This window comes from Rhinopithecus roxellana, chromosome 12 (genome assembly GCF_007565055.1).
Source record: "Rhinopithecus roxellana isolate Shanxi Qingling chromosome 12, ASM756505v1, whole genome shotgun sequence".
Classification (NCBI taxonomy): domain Eukaryota; kingdom Metazoa; phylum Chordata; class Mammalia; order Primates; family Cercopithecidae; genus Rhinopithecus; species Rhinopithecus roxellana.
The window spans coordinates 112,380,492-112,406,526 of record NC_044560.1 but is presented as its reverse complement, the minus strand read 5'-3'; the positions used below and the strand labels follow the sequence as shown (position 1 = coordinate 112,406,526).

General features: G+C 42.0%; 1 protein-coding gene and 1 long non-coding RNA gene across 2 annotated transcripts; both read left to right on the top strand.

Moving 5' to 3' along the window:
* Positions 1-14,489: 14,489 nt before the first annotated feature.
* Positions 14,490-19,302, top strand: LOC115892286. Its single transcript, XR_004052183.1, has 3 exons — positions 14,490-14,544; positions 16,380-16,612; positions 19,243-19,302. It is a non-coding gene; the product is annotated as an uncharacterized LOC115892286 (long non-coding RNA).
* A 9-nt stretch (positions 19,303-19,311) lies between these two features.
* On the top strand, positions 19,312-25,044 carry LOC115892285 (histo-blood group ABO system transferase 2-like). The gene is made up of 2 exons (XM_030913227.1): positions 19,312-19,347; positions 24,271-25,044. Exons 1-2 carry the CDS (start codon positions 19,338-19,340, stop codon positions 24,612-24,614), a joined length of 354 nt encoding a protein of 117 aa, XP_030769087.1. The 5' UTR covers positions 19,312-19,337; the 3' UTR covers positions 24,615-25,044.
* The last annotated feature ends 991 nt before the right edge of the window (positions 25,045-26,035 follow it).

Here is a 26,035-nt window from a genome sequence, read left to right as displayed (position 1 = left end):
TGGGATAACTGGATGTCCACATGCAAAAGCCTGAAGTTGGGTCTTTAGTTTATTTCATAGGCAAAAATTAACTCAAAATGGATCAAAGACCTAAACCTAAGAGCTAAATCTCTTAGAAGGAAATAGGGTGAAACGTCATGGCATTGGATTTAGGCTATGATTTCTTAGATGATACCAAAGGCACAGACCACAAAACTAAAAATTGACAAGTTGGGCTACATCAAAATTAAAAACTTTCCTCCATCAAAGGACACTTTCAAGACAGTGAAAAGGCAACCTACTGAACAGGATAAAATATTTGCAAATTATATATCTGATAAGGATTTATATACAGAATATATGAAGAACCCCTACAACTATATATATACACACACACCCACATATATATACAACCCCAACCCCATACACACACACACACACACACACACACACACACACACACACACACACAAGCAGACCATTGAAAAAAATGGGCCATGCAATTAGTGGACATTTCACTAAAGAAGATGTATAAATGGCCAAGAAGCGAATGAAAAGATGCTCAATATCACTAATCATTAGGTAAATGAAAATCAAAAGCACAATGATTCCAGGCACAGTGTCTCATGCCTGTAATCCCAGCACTTTGGGAGGCCAAGGTGGGAGGATCACTTAAGGTCAGGAGTTTGAGACCAGCCTGGCCAAAACATAGCAAAACCCGGTTTCTACTAAAAATACAAAATTTAGCTGGCCACGGTGGTGCATGCCTGTAGTCCTAGCTATTTGGGAGGCTGAGGCAGGAGAATCACTTGAACTTGGGAGGCGGAGGTTGCAGTGAGCCGAGATGTGCCATTGCACTCCATCCTGGATGACAGAGCAAGACTGTCTCAAAAAAAAAAAAAAAAAAAAAAAAGAGAAGAAAATAGAAAAGAAAAAAGCACAATGAGATATCACTTTATATCTATCAGGATGGTTATTACAAAAAGAAAAAAAAAAAACAACTCTCAACAACAATGGAAAATAACAAGTAATGGCAATGTGGAGAAATTGCCACTGTTGGCAGGAATGTAAAATGCTACCCTGTTGTGGAAGGCAATGCAGCAGTCTGTCAAAATTAGCATAGTTACCATATGTTCTGATACTTCCACTTCTAGATCTATACCCAAAAGAATTGAAAGCCAGGTCTCAAACAGATGTCTGTACATTCATATTCATTGCATCATTATTCACAATAGCCAGAAGGTGGAATCAATGCAAATATCCATCAACTGATGCATGGAAAAACAAGATGTATTATGTACAACTCATTATTAAAAGTGAAGAAAGTTTTGATACATGAAGGAACCTTGAAAACATTATGCCAAATGAAATGAGTCAGATATATATGGGCAAATGTTGCATTGTAAACCAAAAAGTATCTGAGACAGGTCTCATCAACCTAGAGGTTAATTTAGCTAAGGTTAAGAACATGCTGAGGGTTGGGGGGTGAGTGTGAAAAAAAAGGAACACAAAACCACATGGACACTCTGTGGGTCTGTGCCTTTTTCTAAAGATGATTTTGAGGGCTTCGATATTTAACGGGGCAAAGCAGGCTGGAGGGGAAAGAGGGAGGGTATGGTCACATTACTGAATCCTCATGTTATAAGAGAAAAGGAGCAGGTAAGGGAATAGTCAATTACGTATTTGTTTCATGCTCAGTAAATCGGCACTTTACATAAGATAAGGTGAACGTAGAGTAGCTACCTGTGAAGATATCTGGCCTTTTATCCATAGCTCCATACTTAGGAACAAAAGGGAAAGCAGCTTCTTGCATGACTCAGCTCCCAGTTGAATTTTTTTCCTTTTAGCAGAGTGAATTGGGGCCCTGACATTTTATTTCCCTTCCACAATATGCTGTACCTTCTATAAGGTACCTAGAAGGACCACATTCATAGAAACAGTTACCATATACACTGGACGACAGGTTCCTCTTTAGTCCTTTAGTGGATTCTGCTGCATTCTTAGTACGTACCTTTATCCCCATGAAAATGACTGGCCCATTGAACACTAAAAGTATAAATTTGAAAAACAAAAATGTGGCTAATGTTCAGACCAGTGAAGTTTAGAGGCTCATTTTACATTGCCATTAATTTTGTTTGCCGAAACTTTGTGTTTCGACCTCATGATCTGGGCTTGTGGCTATGTGGTCCCTGTACTCTATGCACAAGCAGTAAGCACAGCACATTTGCAGCAACAACCTCTCCTTCATCATTCCCAGAAAGCCAGAGCCACACACCCCGTCCCAATCCTGGTGGACAACTTTGTCTTCTCTCTCTCCCTTTCATGTTGATACTTTGCATAACATTAATGGCACATCTAAGTCAGTGGTTGATGGACATCATCATGCTCATGGATTTGTATTTCCCAACATTTCACCCCTTTGAGCTCATCAGCTGTGACATCTAAATCTCCAAATTATGTTTTACCTGCTGGACTAGAAAAATGTGTTGTTTTCCTCCCTTAATCTGGTAGTAATACAGCTATGAATCTTGTGATCTGTGCAGGGAAGTCTATTATTTATTTCACCCTTTGTTAATATGTTGGTGACTATGAGGTGCTAGTTATAATTCTAGGAATTTGGTATACTCATTGATTAAGAGTGGCAATACCCAGCTTTCATAAAGCTCATTGTAGACCCCAAATATGAAATTATTTACAAAATTTACAAGGGTGACTCAATCTAGTCCTGTGTCATTCATTGATGCAGAATTTTGGAGTCTTTCAAGGAAGTATAATTGAGAAAGACTACCAAATTAAGGAATGTTAAAGAAGTAGTTGGCACTATGCCTGTGTCTTAACCATTTTCATGTTTTCTAAGCACAGATATGCCACACAGCTGCATTTGGAAGAGAAAAAAATCATCGAAAATGACCCATGTAGGCAATGTACATATAACATAACTGAACCAAAAATAAGCTATCCAGTGTGTCCCAGAGAATACAGGAGATTAGACAAGAATTCTAAGCTTTGTCCTAAAAGTAAAAGCCAATCAATGAAAGGGTTCAGTCATATGTGTGAATCATCAGCTCTGTTAATTATAAAGCACATAGTATGTAGTCAATTAAACATGTTTCACTTCAGTGTAGGTAGTTAACTTCTCATTTTGGTCAAAATATTTTAATGGTCTTCAAGCAGAATGTATTTTCCAAGTTATAATGTGCATCTTCTTTCTTAACATGAATGGTTGTGTAGTTTTTTTCAAACATTGATATCCAAAGGAAAACTTTCAAAAGAACTTAATTTAATTGTTTTGTTTCCCATTTTTACCCCTATGGTAAAATTTTCTTTTCAATGACCTGATTGTTTTATTCAACTGAGGCTCCCATATTGCTTTATTCAGCTGCCGCTTCCCCAGCCACAATACCAAAGACTGCAAGTAGCTGGTCCCGTATTGTCTTACTAGTTGAATTTTTAAAATTATCTTTACACAGCCAGGTGTTTTATACAAAGGTCCTTTGCTGGCCCACTTTGATTTCCTTTAACTTCATATTGCTTTTACAAAGAATCACTTCATTAAACTCTTAATTACCCTGCTTTGAAAACAGTTGCCTGTTACCTTCCAGGACCCTCACTGACAAGAGTAATTGGAACCAAGAAGATCCCAGGAAACAGATGTACAAAATGGGATTTAGGGATTGGTTTGATCACATATTAAAGGAGAATAAGTATAACTAATTTTATGGCACTTTGCTTTCTTGAGCTTTGCATAAACTGTGTTTTTTACAAATTGACGGTTTGTGGCAACGTCGCACTGAGCAAGTCTATCAGCACATTTTTCCAGCAGCCAATGCTCCCTCTGGGTCTCGGTGTCACAGTTAAGCAATTCTCAAAATATTTCAAACTTTTCCATTATTACTGCATCTTTTATGGTGATCGGTGATCACTGATCTTTGATGTTACACTGTCGTTGTTTTGAGGCACCACGAACCACGCCCACCACCATATAAGATGGTGAACTTCATGGAGAAATGTATATTTCCTGACTGCTCCACCAACCGGCCATTCTCCCAACCCTCTCCCTCACCTTGGGTCTCCCTATTCCCTGAAACACAACGATATTAAAATTAGGCCGATTAATAACCCTATAATGGCAAAAGGAAGAGTCACATGTCTCTCACTTTAAATCAAAAGCTAGAAATGATTAATTTAGAGAGGGAGGTTGGCCAAAAGGCAGGCCTGTTACATCAAATGATTAGCCAAGTTGTGAATGGAAAGGAAAATTTCTTGAGAGTAATTAAAAGTGCTACTTTAGTGAACACACAAATGATATGAAAGGGAAACAGTCTTATTACTGATATGGAGAAAGTTTGAGTGGTCTGGGTAGAAGCTCAAACTAGTTACAACATTCCCTTAAGCCAAACCCTAATCCAGAGCAAGGCCCTAACTCTCTTCAATTCTATGAAGGTTGAGAGAGGTAAGGAAGCTGTAGAAGAAAAGTTGGAAGCTAGCAAAAGTTGGTTCATAAGGCTTAAAGAAAGGAGTCATTTCCACAACTTAAAAGTGCAAGGTGAAGCAGCAAGTGCTGTCCAGAAGATCTAGCTAAGATCATTGATGAAAGTGGCTATGCTAAACAACAGATGTTTTTATGTAGATTAAACAGACTTCTAGTGGAAGAAGATGCCATCTAGGAGTTTCATAGCTAGAAAAAAAAAAAAAAGTCAGTGCCTGGCTTCAAAGGACAGGCTGGCTCTTATTAGGGGCTATTGTAGCTGATTAGTTTAAGTTGAAGCCAATGCTTATTTACTTTTCCAAAAACCAAAGGACCCTTAAGAATTACATGAAATCTACTCTGCCTGTGCTCTATAAATGGAACAATAAAGCCTGGATGACAGCACATCTGTTTACAGCATGGTTTACTGAACATTTTAAGCCCACTGTTGAGAAATACTGCTTAGAAAAAAAGATTCATTTCAAAATAATTACTGCTTATTGACAATGTGCCTAGTCATCCAAGAACTTTGATGGAGATGTGTAAGGAGATTCATGTGGTTTTCATGCCTGCTAACATAATATCCATTCTGCAGACCATAAATCTAGGAGTAAGTTCAACTCTCAAGTCTTATTATTTAAGAAATACATTCTGTAAGGCCATAGCTACCGTAGATAGTGATTCCTCTGATGGATCTGGGCAAAGTAAATTGAAAACCTCCTGGAAAGGATTTGCAATTCTAGATGCAATGGAGAACATTCGTGATTCAGGAGAGGAGGTTAAAATATCAATATTAACAGGAGTTTGGCAGAAGTTTATTCCAGCTCTCATGGATGACTTTGAGGGGTTCAAGACTTCAGTGGAGGAGGTAAGTGCAGATGTGGTAGAAATAGCAAGAAAAGAGAATGGGAAGTGGAGCCTTCAGATGACACTGAATTGTTGCAATCTTATGATCAACCTTGAACAGATGAGAAGTTGCTTCTTATGGATGAGCAAAGAAAGTGGTTTTTGGAAAGTGACTCTATCCCTGGTGAAGATGTTGTGAACATTGTTGAAGAGACAACAAAGTATTTAGAACATTCCATAAACTTAGTAATAATTTATAAAGCAGTGGCAGGGTATACGAGAGGATTTACTCCAATTTTGAAAGAAGTTCTACTGACAAAATGCTATCAAACAGCATTGCTTGCTACAGATAAATATTTCCTTAAAGGAAAAAAATCAATTGATGCATCAAATTTCATTGCTGTCTTATTTTAAGAAATTGCCACAGCCACCCCGACCTTCAGCAACTACCACCGTGATCAGTCAACAGCCATCAATATCAAGGCAAAAGATTATAACTGGCAGAAGGTTCAGATGATCACAAACGTTTTTGGTAATCAAGTATTTTTAATGATGGTACCTACATTTTTTAAAAGACAATGCTATTGCACACTTAATAGACTACAGTATAGTGTAAACATAACTTTTATAGGCACTGAGAAACCAAAGAATTCCTGTGACATGCTTTATTGCGATATTCGCTTTATTGCAATGGTCTGGAACCCAGTTTGCAGCGTCTCTGAGGTTGCCTGCATTCATTAGCTCCCAGCTGATAGGCACACGGTATTGGACTGGCATTACGGTGTTGTGTACCTAATTGATATTGATGTTGCAGCTTTGGAGGGCATGTGAAATACTGCCCCCAAGCTTTTTTTTCTTTTCCCCCTTTTCCTTTTTATAGAGACGGGGTCTTGCTCTGGGTCCCAGCCTGGAGCGCGGCGGCACAGTCCTAGCTCACTGCAGCCTCAAATTCTTGGGCTCAAGCATGTCCTGGCCTCAGTCTCTCGAATAGCTGGAACACAGGCGCGCGCCACCATGTCCCGCCCGGTTCAGTTCTTGGAGCTTGGAAAAAGCATTTCCTTAAGCCCTTCCAAGGGCCCCTTAGCCTATGCTCGGTGGTCTGAAGCAAGTGTGCCTAGCCAGGACCCTTGTCTCTGTGGGAACTACATTACCCAGATGCCTCTGCGCCATGCGCCTGCGGAGTTGGGCCAATGGAGGCCGAAGAAAGAGGCGTTTCCGAGCACATAAAAGCGACAAGGCGGGACTTCCGGCGTCCTCCTGGAGGCGGTCATTTTGGTAGTTTTCAGGCGGGTCACCTGATAGAACAGTAGTCAGTGGGGCACAAAATAAAGTGAGTGGGAAAAGCCCTAGAGCCGGTGTTGCCCAACGGACAGAGGCGGTTCTGAAGCTTGGCGAGGGCTCTGCCGGGGCGACCTCGCGCCAGGCCGGATGCGGCCGAGTCCACCTCTCCGGGGGTCCTCCCCGCCAACGGCCTTTAATGGCGAAGCTTGAGCTAATCAACCCGGCGCAGGTTAGTGCTGTGTCCCCTAAACCCTCACCGGGCAGAACTCCCACCTCTCAATCCTAAGACCCGAATGAGGGGCACCCACTCAGTTTACCTTCCGTGAAGTTTGTTCAGGACGGTGGCGCGTTCCTGGTTGTGTTCTCGTCTTGACACCCAGCGTGATAAGGGTGGAAGAGTGTTACGAGTAGAGCCAGCACATGCGGGGGCTTGGAGGTCCCAGTGTGTGGAGCAGTAGGGAAACCGGGACCTGTCACCTATCCACAGGAAAGAGATTGCCAGGACATGAGTCACATGTGACTTGGTTGCCTGAGCATTATTACCCCTTCCTTCTGAGGTCGCCATAGAAGATTAGCTCCGGGGGTGTTAAACTGAGAGATTCCAACTGAGATAGGATTTGAAAAGTTTCCCAAAGGCTGCTCAGGACTGAGGAAGGGGGGTGGTAAGAGTGAAAGTGGAAGACCTTGGGGAGGCTGCTGAACAGACAACAGGAGAGTTACCGTGGGGGAGCCAGAGGAGAAGCCATAGAAGACTGTCAGAATAAAAAATGAACTGGAAAAAGTTGAAACAGGCAGAGAAGACGTTATTCAAGACTTTTGCAATATGAGAGAGGTACCGAAGTCAGCGCCATTGGACCAAAAGGTGGCAGGTTTTTTAAGCACTGGAGTGAGCTAGTGGAAAAGTACTGGAACACGTTAGGTGGGGAGGCTGACCAGTGGGATCTGTGAACCACCGTGAATTATTCATGAATTTGCTAATGTTTTGCTCAGAGCCCTGAATGTTTGATAATAGGTACCCATTGATGTCAGGCTCCTACCCTCCCACAGATAGGTGTGCTGCCTCCTTCCATATCTACGATATCTACGTTTTAAAACAAAACTTTCCAAGTCCTTTAGAAACACATTTCCTGGTTTGTGAAAGTGGCAAGAGGCTGGGAGAAGATTTAAGTACATTTCAAGGGGCGTAGAAAGATTACAATTAAAAGTTTCCTGAAGTGAATGCTCTAAGGAAAGGGAGGCCAGGGGCCTATAAGAGGAGAAACCTGTCTAAATTTAGTCAAGCTGAAGGAATGTTCAGGCTGTTTTGGCTAGGGGTAGAAGGGATACCATTCAGGGCAGGTCTTAAGAATGGAGGAGTATTTTAAGGATAGAGAATTAGTGCTCACACCGGAGACCTGGAGTTACTTTCTCCACTCACTATTTTTAACTTATGAATTTATGAAACACCATTTATTTCAACATTAAACAATTAATATCGTGCTTAATATGTGCATGTAGGTAGTGAATTAAACATTGAAAATATATGGATTTAAGAAGTTAAACTTATGCAAGTACTTCATATTTGGTTCACCTTTTTTTTTTTTTTCATGGTAACTTACTCTGGGTCTTTCTTTTTTTTTTTTTTTTTTATACTTTAAGTTCTAGGGTACATGTGCATAACGTGCAGGTTTGTTACATATGTATATTTGTGCCATGTTGGTGTGCTGCACCCATCAACTCGTCAGCACCCATCAATTCATCATTTATATCATGTATAACTCCCCAATGCAATCCCTCCCCCCTCCCCCCTCCCCATGATAGGCCCCAGTGTGTGATGTTCCCCTTCCCGAGTCCAAGTGATCTCATTGTTCAGTTCCCACCTATGAGTGAGAACATGCGGTGTTTGGTTTTCTCTTCTTGTGATAGTTTGCTAAGAATGATGGTTTCCAGCTGCATCCATGTCCCTACAAAGGACGCAAACTCATCCTTTTTTATGGCTGCATAGTATTCCATGGTGTATATGTGCCACATTTTCTTAATCCAGTCTGTCACAGATGGACATTTGGGTTGATTCCAAGTCTTTGCTATTGTGAATAGTGCTGCAATAAACATACGTGTGCATGTGTCTTTGTAGTAGAATAATTTATAATCCTTTGGGTATATACCCAGTAGTGGGATGGCTGGGTCATATGGTACATCTAGTTCTAGATCCTTGAGGAATTGCCATACTGTTTTCCATAATGGTTGAACTAGTTTACAATCCCACCAACAGTGTAAAAGTGTTCCTATTTCTCCACATCCTCTCCAACACCTGTTGTTTCCTGATTTTTTAATGATTGCCATTCTAACTGGTGTGAGATGGTATCTCATTGTGGTTTTGATTTGCATTTCTCTGATGGTGAGTGATGATGAGCATTGTTTCATGTGTCTATTGGCTGTATGAATGTCTTCTTTTGAGAAATGTCTGTTCATATCCTTTGCCCACTTTTTGATGGGGTTGTTTGTTTTTTTCTTGTATATTTGTTTGAGTTCTTTGTAGATTCTGGATATTAGCCCTTTGTCAGATGAGTAGATTGCAAAAATGTTCTCCCATTCTGTAGGTTGCCTGTTCACTCTGATGGTAGTTTCTATTGCTGTGCAGAAGCTCTTTAGTTTAATTAGATCCCATTTGTCAATTTTTGCTTTTGCTGCCGTTGCTTTTCGTGTTTTAGACATGAAGTCCTTGCCCATGCCTATGTCCTGAATGGTACTACCTAGATTTTCTTCTAGGGTTTTTATGGTATTAGGTCTAACATTTAAGTCTCTAATCCATCTTGAATTAATCTTTGTATAAGGAGTAAGGAAAGGATCCAGTTTCAGCTTTCTACTTATGGCTAGCCAATTTTCCCAGCACCATTTATTAAATAGGGAATCCTTTCCCCATTTCTTGTTTCTCTCAGGTTTGTCAAAGATCAGATGGCTGTAGATGTGTGGTATTATTTCTGAGGACTCTGTTCTGTTCCATTGGTCTATAGCTCTGTTTTGGTAGCAGTACCATGCTGTTTTGGTTACTGTAGCCTTGTAGTATAGTTTGAAGTCAGGTAGCGTGACGCCTCCAGCTTTGTCCTTTTGACTTAGGATTGTCTTGGCAATGCGGGCTCTTTTTTGGTTCCATATGAACTTTAAAGCAGTTTTTTCCAATTCTGTGAAGAAACTCATTGGTAGCTTGATGGGGATGGCATTGAATCTATAAATAACCTTGGGCAGTATGGCCATTTTCACGATATTGATTCTTCCTATCGATGAGCATGGTATGTTCTTCCATTTGATTGTGTCCTCTTTGATTTCACTGAGCAGTGGTTTGTAGTTCTCCTTGAAGAGGTCCTTTACATCCCTTGTAAGTTGGATTCCTAGGTATTTTATTCTCTTTGAAGCAATTGTGAATGGAAGTTCATTCCTGATTTGGCTCTCTGTATGTCTGTTACTGGTGTATAAGAATGCTTGTGATTTTTGCACATTAATTTTGTATCCTGAGACTTTGCTGAAGTTGCTTATCAGCTTAAGGAGATTTTGGGCTGAGACAATGGGGTTTTCTAAATATACAATCATGTCATCTGCAAACAGGGACAATTTGACTTCTTCTTTTCCTAACTGAATACCCTTGATTTCTTTCTCTTGCCTGATTGCCCTAGCCAGAACTTCCAACACTATGTTGAATAGGAGTGGTGAGAGAGGGCATCCCTGTCTTGTACCAGTTTTCAAAGGGAATTTTTCCAGTTTTTGCCCATTCAGTATGATATTAGCTGTGGGTTTGTCATAAATAGCTCTTATTATTTTGAGGTACGTTCCATCAATACCGAATTTATTGAGCGTTTTTAGCATGAAGGGCTGTTGAATTTTGTCAAAAGCCTTTTCTGCATCTATTGAGATAATCATGTGGTTCTTGACTTTGGTTCTGTTTATATGCTGGATTATGTTTATTGATTTGCGAATGTTGAACCAGCCTTGCATCCCAGGGATGAAGCCCACTTGATCATGGTGGATAAGCTTTTTGATGTGCTGCTGAATCCGGTTTGCCAGTATTTTATTGAGGATTTTTGCATCGATGTTCATCAGGGATATTGGTCTAAAATTCTCTTTTTTTTGTTGTGTCTCTGCCAGGCTTTGGTATCAGGATGATGTTGGCCTCATAAAATGAGTTAGGGAGGATTCCCTCTTTTTCTATTGATTGGAATAGTCTTCAAAAAACCAACTCCTGGATTCATTGATTTTTTGGAGGGTTTTTTGTGTCTCTATCTCCTTCAGCTCTGCTCTGATCTTAGTTATTTCTTGCCTTCTGCTAGCTTTTGAATGTGTTTGCTCTTGCCTCTCTAGTTCTTTTAATTGTGATGTTAGAGTGTCAATTTTAGATCTTTCCTGCTTTCTCTTGTGGGCATTTAGTGCTATAAATTTCCCTCTACACACTGCTTTAAATGTGTCCCAGAGATTCTGGTATGTTGTATCTTTGTTCTCATTGGTTTCAAAGAACATCTTTATTTCTGCCTTCATTTCGTTATGTACCCAGTAGTCATTCAGGAGCAGGTTGTTCAGTTTCCATGTAGTTGAGCGGTTTTGATTGAGTTTCTTAGTCCTGAGTTCTAGTTTGATTGCACTGTGGTCTGAGAGACAGTTTGTTATAATTTCTGTTCTTTTACATTTGCTGAGGAGTGCTTTACTTCCAATTATGTGGTCAATTTTGGAATAAGTGCGATGTGGTGCTGAGAAGAATGTATATTCTGTTGATTTGGGGTGGAGAGTTCTATAGATGTCTATTAGGTCCGCTTGGTGCAGAGATGAGTTCAATTCCTGGATATCCTTGTTAACTTTCTGTCTCGTTGATCGGTCTAATGTTGACAGTGGAGTGTTGAAGTCTCCCATTATTATTGTATGGGAGTCTAAGTCTCTTTGTAAGTCTCTAAGGACTTGCTTTATGAATCTGGGTGCTCCTGTATTGGGTGCATATATATTAGGATAGTTAGCTCTTCCTGTTGAATTGATCCCTTTACCATTATGTAATGGCCTTCTTTGTCTCTTTTGATCTTTGATGGTTTAAAGTCTGTTTTATCAGAGACTAGGATTGCAACCCCTGCTTTTTTTTGTTCTCCATTTGCTTGGTAGATCTTCCTCCATCCCTTTATTTTGAGTCTATGTATGTCTCTGCATGTGAGATGGGTCTCCTGAATACATCAGACTGATGGGTCTTGACTCTTTATCCAGTTTGCCAGTCTGTGTCTTTTAATTGGAGCATTTAGTCCATTTACATTTAAGGTTAATATTGTTATGTGTGAACTTGATCCTGCCATTATGATATTAACTGGTTATTTTGCTCGTTAGTTGATGCAGTTTCTTCCTAGCCTCGATGGTCTTTACATTTTGGCATGTTTTTGCAATGGCTGGTACCGGTTGTTCCTTTCCATGTTTAGGGCTTCCTTCAGGGTCTCTTGTAAGGCAGGCCTGGTGGTGACAAAATCTCTAAGCATTTGCTTATCTGTAAAGGATTTTATTTCTCCTTCACTTATGAAACTTAGTTTGGCTGGATATGAAATTCTGGGTTTAAAATTCTTTTCTTTAAGAATGTTGAATATTGGCCCCCACTCTCTTCTGGCTTGTAGAGTTTCTCCCGAGAGATCTGCTGTTAGTCTGATGGGCTTCCCTTTGTGGGTAACCCGACCTTTCTCTCTGGCTGCCCTTAAGATTTTTTCCTTCATTTCAACTTTGGTGAATCTGGCAATTATGTGTCTTGGAGTTGCTCTTCTCGAGGAGTATCTTTGTGGCATTCTCTGTATTTCCTGAATTTGAATGTTGGCCTGCCCTACTAGGTTGGGGAAGTTCTCCTGGATGATATCCTGAAGAGTGTTTTCCAACTTGGTTCCATTTTCCCCCTCACTTTCAGGCACCCCAATCAGACGTAGATTTGGTCTTTTTACATAATCCCATACTTCTTGCAGGCTTTGTTCATTTCTTTTTCTTCTTTTTTCTTTTGGTTTCTCTTCTTGCTTCATTTCATTCATTTGATCCTCAATCGCTGATACTCTTTCTTCCAGTTGATCGAGTCAGTTACTGAAGCTTGTGCATTTGTCACGTATTTCTCGTGTCATGGTTTTCATCTCTGTCATTTCGTTTATGACCTTCTCTGCATTAATTAGTCTAGCTGTCAATTCTTCCACTCTTTTGTCAAGATTTTTAGTTTCTTTGTGCTGGGTACTTAATTCCTCCTTTAGCTCTGAGAAGTTTGATGGACTGAAGCCTTCTTCTCTCATCTCGTCAAAGTCATTCTCTGACCAGCTTCGATCCATTGCTGGCGATGGGCTGCACTCCTTTGCAGGGGGAGATGCGCTCTTATTTTTTGAATTTCCAGCTTTTCTGCCCTGCTTTTTCCCCATCTTTGTGGTTTTATCTGTCTCTGGTCTTTGATGATGGTGACGTACTGATGGGGTTTTGGTATAGGTGTCCTTCCTGTTTGATAGTTTTCCTTCTGACAGTCAGGACCCTCAGCTATAGGTCTGTTGGAGATTGCTTGAGGTCCACTCCAGACCCTGTTTGCCTGGGTATCAGCAGCAGAGGTTGCAGAAGATAGAATATTGCTGAACAGCGAGTGTACCTGTCTGATTCTTACTTTGGAAGCTTCCTCTCAGGGGTGTACTCCACCCTGTGAGGTGTGGGGTGTCAGACTGCCCCTAGTGGGGGATGTCTCCCAGTTAGGCTACTCAGGGGTCAGTGACCCACTTGTGCAGGCAGTCTGTCCATTCTCAGATCTCAACCTCCGTGTTGGGAGATCCACTGCTCTCTTCAAAGCTGTCAGACAGTGTCGTTCGCGTCTGCTCAGGCCTCTGCTGCTTCCCCTGTTGTTTTTTTAGCTGAGCCCTGCCCCCAGAGGTGGAGTCTATAGAGACAGGCAGGTTTCCTTGAGCTGCTGTGAGCTCCACCCAGTTCGAGCTTCCCAGCGGCTTTGTTTACCTACTTAAGCCTCAGCAATGGCGGGCACCCCTCCCCCAGCCTCACTGCTGCCTTGCCGTTAGATCGCTGCAGACTGCTGTGTTAACAATGAGGGAGGCTCCGTGGGCGTGGGACCCTCCCGGCCAGGTGAGGGATATATTCTTCTGGTGTGCCCGTTTGCTTAAAGCGCGGTATTGGGGTGGGAGTTACCCGATTTTCCAGGTGTTGTGTGTCTCAGTTCCCCTGGCTAGGAAAAGGGATTCCCTTCTCCCTTGCGCTTTCCAGGTGAGGCGATGCCTCACCCTGCTTCAGCTCTCACTGGTCAGGCTGCAGCAGCTGACCAGCACCGATTGTCCGGCACTCCCTAGTGAGATGACCCCAGTACCTCAGTTGAAAATGCAGAAATCACCGGTCTTCTGTGTCGCTCGCGCTGGGAGTTGGAGACTGGAGCTGTTCCTATTCGGCCATCTTGCTCCGCCCTTGGTTCACCTTTTAATATGCCACTAAGCGTTATAAACATACTAAAATCAAAAGCCTTAAATATCACATTGTCTTTGTTTTGTGCTGCTATAACAGAATACCACAGACCAATTTATAAAGAACAGAAATTTATTTTCTAGCAGTTCTGGAGGCTGAGAAGTCCACGATCAATGGGCCAACAGATTTAGTGTCTAGTAAAGGCCTGTTCTCTGCTTCCAAGATGGTACTTTGAATGGTGCATTTTTGGGGGCATGGGAGAAGGGTCAGGCTGGGTGGAGTGGCAGACACACTATTTTCCCAAATGGCAGAAGAGCAAAGAAAGCATACGGGTCTCAGAAGCCTTTTCTAAAAAGCATTAAACCTCTTAAAGTTCCCACCTATAATACTGTTTCAGTGGTAATGAAATTTCTTTCTTTCTTTTTTTTCTTTTTTGAGACAGGGTCTTGCTCTGTTGCCCAGGCTAGAGTGCAGTGGTGCAATCTCAGCTCACTGCAACCTCCGCCTCCCAGCTTCAAGCGATCCTCCCACCTCAGCTTCCCGAGTAACTGGGACTACAGGTATGCATCACCACCCAAATGTCATCTTGAATTGTAACTCCCACAATTCCCATGTGTCATAGGAGGAACCCAGTGAATGATGATTGAATTATGGAGGCAGGTCTTTCCTGCACTGTTCTAGTGATAGTGAATGAGGCTCACAAGATCTGATGGTTTTAAAAATGTTAGTTTCTGCACGAACTCTCTTTGCCTGCTGCCATCCATGTAAGATGTGATTTTCTCCTCCTTCCTTTCCACCATGATTGTGAGGCTTCCCCAGCCATGTGGAACTGTGAGTTCTCCATTAAACCTCTTTCTTTTGTAAATTGCCCCATCTTGGGTATGTCTTTATCAGCAGTACCAAATGGACTAATACAATGCCCAGCTGATTTTTGTATTTTTAGTAGAGATGGGGTTTTGCGGTGTTGGCCAGGCTGGTCTCAAAGTCCTGGCCTCAAATGATCCACCTGCCTTGGCCTCCCAAAGTGCTGGGATTACAGTTATGAGCTACCATGCCCAGTTGGCAATGAAATTTCAATATGAGTTTTAGAGGGTACAAGTATTCAGACCTAGCACACCTTCTCTTAAATGCTTGAAGGTGGCTAAAACTCATTCAAAATTTCAATCACTTTGCATTGAGAACACTGACAAAAGCCTTAATTCATTTTTCCTTTTTATGTATTATAACATAGTTTTAATTTAGATAGTGAATTAGGTGAAACAATTTATGATGACATAAATCGTTATGTCATAATAATAATTTTTTCAGTATAAAAATTCTGGTAGTGAAATTTTGAGTTCTAAAAGATACCTGTATGCCAAGACCAGCTCGGTCGGGGAGACCCTAACCCAGCGGCGCTAGAGGAATTAAAGACACACACACAGAAATATAGAGGTGTGAAGTGAGAAATCAAGGGTCTCACAGCCTTCAGAGCTCAGAGCCCTGAACAGAGATTTACCCACGTATTTATTAACAGCAAACCCGTCATTAGCATTGTTTCTATAGATATTAAATTAACTAAAAGTATTCCTTATGGGAAACGAAGGGATGGGCCTTCCATGCAGAAGCATGTCCTTAGGGCACAGATCACTCATGCTATTGTTTGTGGCTTAAGAATGCCTTTAAGCGGTTTTCTGCCTGGGTATTCCTTGTCCTCATCCCCGTAAACCCACAGCCTTCCAGCGTGGATGTTAGGGCCATTATGAACATGTCACAGTACTGCAGAGATTCTGTTTATGGCCAGTTTTGGGGCCAGTCTATGGCCAGATTTTGGGGGGCTCGCTCCCAACACCTGTAAATTAAACACTTTTGTGCATGCAAACATACAATGAACTGCTTTAGTCAACATCTGAGACAGCTTTGTTTATGGTTGTTTTGATTTACATTAAAATTACACAAAATAATATTTATGATGTATAAGTAAGGCAAAAAGAATAACACTAAGACAGACAGCCATGAAGCTATCATCTCCTTTAAGAAACAGAATTTTACCAGTATCTTAGAAGTTTCGTCTGTATTCTCTCCCCTGCTTTGAGGTAATTATCCATTCTAAATTTTGTGTAGTCAGTTAATAATTTTATTTTCCTAATACTGTTTCTTCAGCCATATATGGCTATATCCTATAACCATATATTACTTATTTGTGCATATTTAAAACTTTACATAAATGTTGTGATACTGTATTTGTTTTTCTGAGATGCATTCATGACATGCATGTGGCTGTAGTTTATTTTAACAACAAAAGTCTTGATTCTGTGGATAAGGATAGCGTATACTTAGCACTTTATATGTACTAATGTGTTTGATACCAACACTACCCCTGTGAGTTGATTCCATTACTGTTCCCATTTTACAGATGAAGATGCTGAGGAACAGGGAGGTCGAGTAGCCCAAGATCACACAGCTGATAAAAGGCTGCCCTAATGTGTGAGACCCACAGTAGACAGTCAGCTGGAGGCCATCTTGCTCCAGCACCAGGAGAAGGGGTTGGACAAACCCCTAGAACCCCACCATGGTTGCCAGTTGCCTGTAGTGTTGTTCTTCTCACAGATACTAATGGCTGCAGAAGTGCTTGTAGGTCATGCACAGGTGAGTAGAGGGTGTCTCAGACCTGTACCCTCCTCATCTCCTAACCATATAGTCTCGGGGATTATGGTGTCCTGGGACTGTACACCTGCCACTTTCCTGGCCATTGGGTTTAGGGCCCCTGAGTTCCCTCAGACTCAGGATCTTAATCCTAGGTCAGGAGATACATGGAGAGGTTCCCATTTCTGGTAACTGCCAGAATGCTATGTAGATGGTTTTATGAGCACAAGGATCAGCATGTGGACATACTTCTATGCAAAACTGAGCTGGTGGTATTCAGGGAACTGAAGGTCTCCATTATGTTTGGTGGGACCAGAGAGTGAGGATGCAGGATTCAGGCCTGGAAGGGCAGGCAGAGCAGATGTTTCTCTTTTCTGAGGAGTCAGGGAACATTTGGTGGAGAGGATGGAGGTCAGAATCAGGTCTTAACCAACATCCTCTGGCTGTAAAATGGAGAACAGGGAGCAGAGGCAAGGGAGAAGGCCACAGTGGAATTAAACTAGAAATCAGTAACAGATAGTTCTGAAATATAGAAAATTCCAAAATATATGGATATTAAGCAACACACGTCTAAAAAACACATGGATCCAAAAAACAAAAAAAAATTTAAATATTTTGAACTAAATGAAAATACAACCTATTAAAATCTGTGGGATACAGTGAAAGCAGTGTTTATAAAGAAACGTATAACATTAAATGCCCACATTAGAAAGAATAAATACCCCAAATCAGTAATCCAAATTAGAAAATTAGAGAAAGAAGAACAATGTAAATCCAAAGTAAGCAAAAGAAAAGAAATAAAACAAATTAGAGGAGAAATCAATGAAATTGAAAACAGGAAATCAATAGAGAAAGTTAATGAAATAAAAAGCTGTTTCTTTAAAAGATGAAATTAATAAGCCTCTAGCCAAGCTAATGTGAAGAGGTGGGGCAAAGAGAGAGAACACAAATTACTAAAATCAGAAATGAAAGGGAGTATCACTATAGATCCCATGGACATTAAAAGGATAACATAGGAATACCATGAACAACACTCTGCTTACAAGTTTGATAACCTAAGTGAAATGGATCAATTCCATGAAAAACACAGTTTGCTAACCTCACACAAGAATTAATAGATAATCTGAATTGTCCTATTTAAAATGGAATAAGTAATAACCACGTGAAATAGAAAGCACTAGTTCTTTACAATGTCTTCCAGGAGATAGAAGTAAAGAGAATACTTCCTAACTCATGTGATGAGCCCAGCATTACACTAATACTAAAACATTACATTGTAAGAAAAGAAAAATGCAGGTCAACATGTTCTATGAATATAAATGGAAAAGTCTTCAACAAAATATTAGCAAATCAAACCCAACAATATATAAAAAGCATTATACACTATGCCCAAGTTGGGTTTCTTCCAGATATGCAAGGCTGGTTCAGCATTGAAAAATCAATTAATATCCATCATATTAACAAGATAAAGAAGAAGAAATCACATAGTCATATCAATAGTTGCAAAAAGCATTTGTCAAAATACAGCACCCATTCATGATTAAAAAAACACATAGCAGCCGGGCATGGTGGCTCACGCCTGTAATCCCAGCACTTTGGGAGGCCAAGGTGGGCGGATCACAAGGTCAGGAGATTGAGACCATCCTGGCTAACACGGTGAAACCCTGTCTCTACTAAAAACACAAAAAATTAGCTGGCCGCGGTGGCGGGTGCCTGTGGTCCCAGCTACTCGGGAGGCTGAGGCAGGAGAATGGCATGAACCCAGGGGGTGGAGCTTGCAGTGAGCTGAGATTGCACCACTGCACTCCAGCCTGGGCAACAGAGCGAGACTCCGTCTCAAAAAAAAAAAAAAAAAAAAAAAAAAGAAAAAGAAAAACACTTAGCAAACTAGGAATAGAAGAGAGCTCTCTCAACTTGATAAAGAACATCTACAAAAAATCTACAGCTAACATAACACTGAATGAGAGAAGCTGGAAGTTTTTCTGATAAGATCAGGAACAAGGTAAAGATATCGCCTCTCACCACTTTTCAATGTTTTCATGGAAGTTGGGTATACAGATTGGAAAGGAAGAAATAGAACTGTCTTTGTTAGTAGATATGACTGTCTTTGTACAAAATCTTTAAAAATCAAGAAAAAGCTTCTGGAATTAATAAACTATTAAGACTGCAGGATATATGTTAATATATACAAGTTAATCACTTTCCTGTATAGCAGCAATGAGCAATTGGGATTTGAAATTAAAAACAAAATATCATTTACATTAACTTCCTCCAAAATGACATTGTTAGGTGTAAATCTAACAAAATATACAAAAGGTCTTTTATGAGGAAAACTATGAAGCTAAAATGAAAAAAATAAATAAATGGAGAGAGATTTCATGTTCATGGATAGGAAGACTCAGTATTGTCAAGATGTCAGTTCTTTTCAATTGATCTGTAGATGATATGATTTGGCTTCATGTCCCCACCCATACTTCATCTTGAATTGTAATTCCATAGTCCCCACATGTTGTGGGAGGGACCCTGTGGGAGGTAATTAAATCATGGGGGTGGTTTCCCCCATGCTGTTCTCATGATAGTGAGTGAGTTCTCATGAGATCTGATAGTTTTATAAGTGTCTGGCATTTCCCCAGCTGGCACTCACTCTGTCCTGCCACCCTGAGAAGAAGGTGCCTGCTTCCCCTTTGCGTTCCACCATGATTGTACGTGTCCTGAGGCCTCCCCAGCTATGTGGAACTGTGAGTCAATTAAACCTCTTTCCTTTACACATTACCCAGTCTTAGGTATGTCTTCAAAGCAGTGTGAGAACAGACTAATACAGCAAATTGGTTCCAGTAGAATAGGGTACTGCTATAACGATACTCAAAAATCTGGAAGCAGCTTTACAACTGGGTAACAGGCAGAGGTTGGAACAGTTTGGAGGGCTCAGAAGAAAGGAAAATTTGGGAAAGTTTGGAACCTCATAGAGACTTCTTGAATGGCTTTAATCAAAATGCTGATAGCTATATGGACAAGGAAGTCCAGGCTGAAGTGGTCTCAGATAGAGACCAGGAACTTCTTGGGAACTGGAATAAAGGTAATTCTTACTCTGCTTTAGCAAAGAGACTAGTGACGTTTTGCCCCTGCCCTAGAGATCTGTGGAAATTTGAACTTAAGAGAGATGATTTAGGGTATCTGATGGAAGAAATTTCTAACTGACAAAGCATTCAAGAAGAAGCAGAGCATGAAAGTTTGGAAAATTTGTGCCTGATGATGCAATACAAAAGGGTTTTTACCCATTTTCTGGGAAGAGATTCAAGCCTGCTCCAGAAATTTGCATAAGTAACAAGGAGCCAAATGTTAATCACCAAGACAATGGGGAAAATGTCTCCAAGGCATGTCAGAGACCTTCATGGGAGCCCCTCCCATCAAAGGCCTGGAGGCCTAGGAGGGAAAAAAATGGTTTTGTGACTGGGCCCAGGGCCCCATCTGCTCTGTACAGCCTCAGGACATGGTACCCTTTGTCCCAGCTGCTTCAGCTTTAGCCATGGCTAAAAGGGACCAAGGTATAGGTCAGGTCATTGCTTCAGAGAAGGCAAGCCCCAAGTCTTGGTGGCTTTCATGTGGTGTTGAGCCTGTGGGTACACAGAAGTCAAGAACTGAGGTTTGGGAACCTCCACCTAGATTTTAGCAGATGTATGGAAATGCCTGGATATCCAGGGTAGAAGTTGCTGCAGAGATAGAGCCCTCATGGAGAACCTCTGCTAGGGCAGTGCAGACTAGACTTGTATTAATCAAGACTTGCTATTGGTGAAAGAATAGACATGTAGGTCAATAGAACAGAATAGAGAACCTAGAAATAGACTTGCACGAATACAATCAACTGGTCTTTGACAAAGGACTAAAGGCAGTTCAATGAAAACAGTCTTTTCAACAAGTGGTGCTGAAAAGGATAAATGCTTGAGGGGATGAATGCCCCATTCTCCATGATGTGACAATTATGTATTGCATGCCTGTAATCAAATATTTTGTGTATCACATAAATATGTATACCTACTATGTACCTGCAAAATTTAAAAATTAAAAAAATAAACAACAGGTGCTGGAACAACTGGACATTCACATACAAAACAAACAAACAGAATCTAGACATAGACCTTACACTTTCAACAAAAATTAGGTCAAAATTGTTCATTGACCTAAATATGAAACAAAAAAACATGAAACCACCTAGAAGATAATGGGAGAGAACTAAGGTGACTGGGTTTGGGGAAAACTTCTTAGGTACAACATCAAAAGCACAGTGCGTGAAAGAAAGAAGATGGTAATTTGGACTTCATTAAAATTAAAAACTGCTGCTCCGCAAAAGACAGGGGTAAGAGAACGAAAAAGCCACTGACTTAGACTAAATATTTGCAAAACACATATGTGATAAAAGGACTGGTATCTAGAATATACAAATAACTTTTAAAACTCAATAAGAAAAACAATCCAATTAGTGCACAAAAGATTGAAACAGACATCTTACCAAAGATGATATACAGATGGCAAATAAGCATATTAAAAGATAACATCATTAAGGAATTGCAAATTAAAACAGTAATGAGGTACCACTACACACCAAGTAGAATGGCCAATATCCAAAACTACCAACACTAAATGATGGAAGGATATGGAACAAGAATTCCCATTCACTCATGGTGGGAATGCAAAGTGGTAAAGTCACTTAGGGAGACTGGCAGTTTCTTAGAAAGCTAAACAGACTCTTACCATACTATCCACCAGTCATGCTCCTTAGTATTTGCCTAGATGAACTGAAAACTTAAGTCCACACACAGTCCTGCACACAAATGTTTATAGAAGCTGTATTCATAATTGCCAAAACCTGGATGCAATAAATATATCCTTCAACAGGTGAATGTGTGAACAAACTGTGATACATCCATGCAATGGAATGTTATTCAGTGACACAAAGAAATAAGATACTAAGCCACTGAAACTCACAGAGGAGGCCTAAATGTATATCACTAAGTTAAAAAAGACAATCTGAAAAGACTGCATACTGTGTGACTCCAACAATATGACATACTAGAAAGGCAAATATATGGAAGTACTAAAAAGATCAGTGGCTGCCATAGCTTCTGAAAGAGGGAGGGAGGGATGAATAGGTGGAGCACAGAGAATTTTTAGGGCAGTGAAACTATTCTGTATGATACTGTGAATACATGTCATTATTCATTTGTCAAAACCCATAGAATGTATAGCACAAAGAATAAAGCCTACTGTAAACTATGGGTTTTGGTTAATGTATCAATGTTGGCTCATCAGTTGTGAAAAAACATACCACACGTATGCAATGGGAAATGGTGTGCATGGGGTCACAGGTGAGGTGAAGAGAATAGTTATGGGAACTCTTTGTAGCTTCCACACGTTTTTCTGTAAAACACTAACTTCCCTTTAAAAAGGGAAATCTTGGCTCGGTATGGTGGCTCATGCCTTTAATCCCAGCATTTTGGGAGGCCAAGGCAGAAGGATCACATGAGGCCAGAAGTTCAAGAACAGCCTAGCCAATGTGGTGAAATCCCATCTCTACTAAAAATACAAAAATTAGCCAGGTATGATGGTACCCATCTATAATCCCAGCTACTTGGTGAGATGGTGGGAAGTGCCAGCAATTTTTCTTAACCAGACAGAAAAAAGAGGTCGAATTATACCTTTTCAGTAAAACTGGTTTTAAATCAGGGTAGCGTACCAGGAGGAAGACAGGTCTGACTGGCCATCAACCCTGATCTAATCCCTTTATGGAAGCATCCCTTATCAGTCTGTATTTCCTCCTTGTACTTTACCATGACCATGAATCTCCTGGGCTTTATGATGGTGAGCAAGCCTATCTGCTCCTGATAGGACATATACATCAGTAGCCATTGAGTACACATGCACTCAGGGGAGAGGACCTTGGTGGGTCTGTGGTGAAGCAGGTACTTGTTTAATTGGCTTTCATCATGCCACAGGGCCTTGATGTGGTTGTCTTGGTCAATCATCATTGCCTGGTGACAGGCCATGGTGAGCCTGTAAACCTCTGGCACTGACCCACCTAATAAGGCCCATATGTAATAAAAGTCCCTCTCATTTGTGAGAACATGGGCTTGTGACTGAAGCTGGCGTTCATAGGCAAAGCTCTTCTGATTAAGCCAATAGAAACCAGGATGGATGGTGGCAAACAGGGGAAGAGAGGGTCTCCACACCCACATGGTCACTGAACTTCACGTCCACATCTGCACACACAAGGTAATCACCTCCCTGAGGAAGTGCTGCTGGGAAAAGTTGCTGATCACCTCCATGCAGTGCCTGGTGATGTCCTGCCGGCGGGCATAGCTCCAGACCCGGAGGCTCACCATCCACTGTCCGTCTCAGAGTTTGATGTGCGGAACATGACCTGGCTGGTCGGTAAAGATGTATTAGTTCACCTTATGTCTCACCATGAAGTGTGTCTCTGCACTCTGCAGGACCAGCTTCAGGAATAATATGTGTTTCTTATGGCAAACATTTAATCAAGTGGTAGCATTCTGGAGCCAGAACTGCTCATTTAGCAGATCAATGTTGAAGATACACCATCCTTGATAATGCTACAACTTGCTGGCCATGGTGTTCTCTAGGGGCCATACTTACCCCAGCTAGTAAGCTTTTCAGCTTCTGTCTCTGTAGGTTCAGATAGCAATAGTCAAAGAAGGTCAAGACAAGAGTTATTAGAAGAAAGCTCACATGGTGAAACCTGGACAGTTTCTGCTGTAGGTTGGCCATTGCTCCACTTCTCACTGATGCAACCAGGATCTCTTAGATGCTGCTAGGGCAGCTGCTCCTCCACAGCCTTCTGTCCACAGTGGCCTCTCCTGGTGGGGAGAGGCAGAATGCATGGACCATGAGGTGCCTTCACCCTCCTACTCCTGAGACCCTAGTAACTCTCCTCTTGAAGGTTTTTGGCTATTGTTACCTGAACTCACAGAGCCAGATCCTGAAAAGCTTACTAGCTGGGGCAAGCGTGGCTCTTAGAGAATGCCGCGGCCAGCAAGTTGTAAAATTATCAAGGATGGTGTATCCCCAGCCAGATGACCTAACACCCTCCAGAAACGATGTCCTTGTTGTAACCCCTTGACTGGCTCCCATTGTGTGAGACGGGACCTTCAACACTGACCTGCTAAATGACCAGTTCCAGCGCCAGAATGCCACCATTGGATTAACCATGTTTACCATAAAAAAAATACTATTATTCCTGAAGCTGTTCCTGGAGAGTGCAGAGACACACTTCATGGTGGGACATAGGGTGAACTACTACATCTTCACCCACCAGCCAGGTCACGTTCCATACATCAAGCTCCAAGAGGGACAGCGGATGGTCATCCTCCAGGTCCAGAGCTATGCCCACTGGCAGGACATCACCATGCACCTCATGGAGGTGATCAGAAACTTTCCCCAGCAGCACTTCCTCAGAGAGGTGGATTATCTTGTGTGCGCAGATGTGGACATGAAGTTCAGTGACCACGTGGGTGTGGAGATCCTCTCTTCCCTGTTTGCTACCATCCATCCTGGTTTCTATAGGTTCCATTGGGACACCTTTGCCTATGAACACCAGCCTCGGTCCCAAGCTCATATTCCTGATGGTAAAGGGGACTTTTATTACACAGGGGCCTTATCTGGTGGATCTGTGCTGAAGGTTTACAGGCTCACCACGGCCTGTCACCAGGTGATGACGATCGAGCAAGCCAACCACATCGAGGCCCTGTGTGATGACGAAAGCCACTTAAACAAGTACCTGCTTAACCACAAACCCACCAAGGTCCTCTCTCCTGAGTACATGTGGGATAAAAAGTCGATGGAGTATATGTTGGATGAACACCTGCTGGGTTCGCGCACTATGATAACGCGCAAGAGATCTGTGGTCTTGGTAAAGAACAATGAGGAAATGCAGATGGATGAGGGAAGCTTCCAGAAAGAGACCAGAGAGGGGGTGATTGACAGTCAGCCCTAATCTTCCTCCTGGCATGCTACCCTGAGTTAAAATCAGTTTTACATTAAAAAGTATTATTCCACCTATTTTCATCTGGTTAAGAAAAACTGCTGATGCCTGTCATCATCTCCCCAAATTTAGGAAGCCCTAGCACCACCCCCCTACCACAACCACCATCCAATACACACATTTAGGCAGGCCTTAGTCCACAGCTCATGCACACGTTTTTGAATTTCACGCCCTTGAGCTTCTCACTGTGTTCTCCTAAAACACTCTTCAGGGTGGAGGAGGTGGTGGTCTCTGCCTGTCCTGACGTATAAGGGATCAGTGATGAGATTTTTTCCAGAGCAAGTAATCAGGCCCCTTAATAAAGAAGAGTAGGCTGGATGCAGTGACTCACACCTGTAATCCCAGCACTTTGGGAGGTCAAGGTGGGTGGATCAGCTGAGGTCAGGAGTTCGAGACCAGCCTGGCCAACATGGCGAAGCCCTGTCTTTACTAAAAATACAAAAATTAGCTGGGCGTGGTGGCGGGCACCTGTAATCCCAGCTACTCAGGAGGCTGAGGCCGGAGAATTGCTTGAGCCTGGGAGATGGAGGTTGCAGTGAGCCGAGATTGTGCCACTGCACTCCAGCCTGGGCAACAGAACAAGACTCTGGTCTTAAAAATAAAAAATAAAGAGATTTGTGATCTTGCTGCAGAATGACTGTTTAATGCAAATCCAATCAGTGAGGCATCCAGAAATGGATCAGAAAGGAGCGATATCCCAGCAGCCTGACTCCTCCCCCAGGGGTGTCCTAAATTGGGTTAGTCCATTTGCGTTGCTATAAAGAAATACCTGAGGGAAGGGAAGGGAAGGGGGGGGAAGGGAAGGGGAGGGCAGAGGAGGGGAGGGATGGCGGCTCTACTACAATGCAGGTTTTATTTGGAGATGGGGCACCAGCTTAACGCCAGGGCCCACTGCTGCTTACAACTGGTGCAATTATACGCCTGGGTAGGGGTCTGGGGGGGTATGGGTTACTCCCCAGGAGGATGTTGATAAGATGTTCCCATGATGAGGCGGTTTGGCTCTTTATCTGGCAGGATATGATAATGAGGTCCCAGCAAGATGTGATAAGAAAGTCAGGTCCTTGGGACCAGGTGTGGTGGCTTACGCCTATAATCCCAGCACTTTGGGAGGCCGAGGCAGGTGGATCACGAGGTCAGGAGATTGAGACCATCCTGGCTAACATGGTGAAACCCCGTCTCTACTAAAAATACAAAAATCAGCCAGGTGTGGTGGTAGGCACCTGTAGTCCCAGCTACTCGGGAGGCTGAGGCAGGAGAATGGTGTGAACCCGGGAGGTGGAGCTTGCAGTGAGCTGAGATCGCACCACTGCCCTCCAGCCATTGCTGGAATAGGAATTAAAAGAAATTAAAGGCCGGGCGCGGTGGCTCAAGCC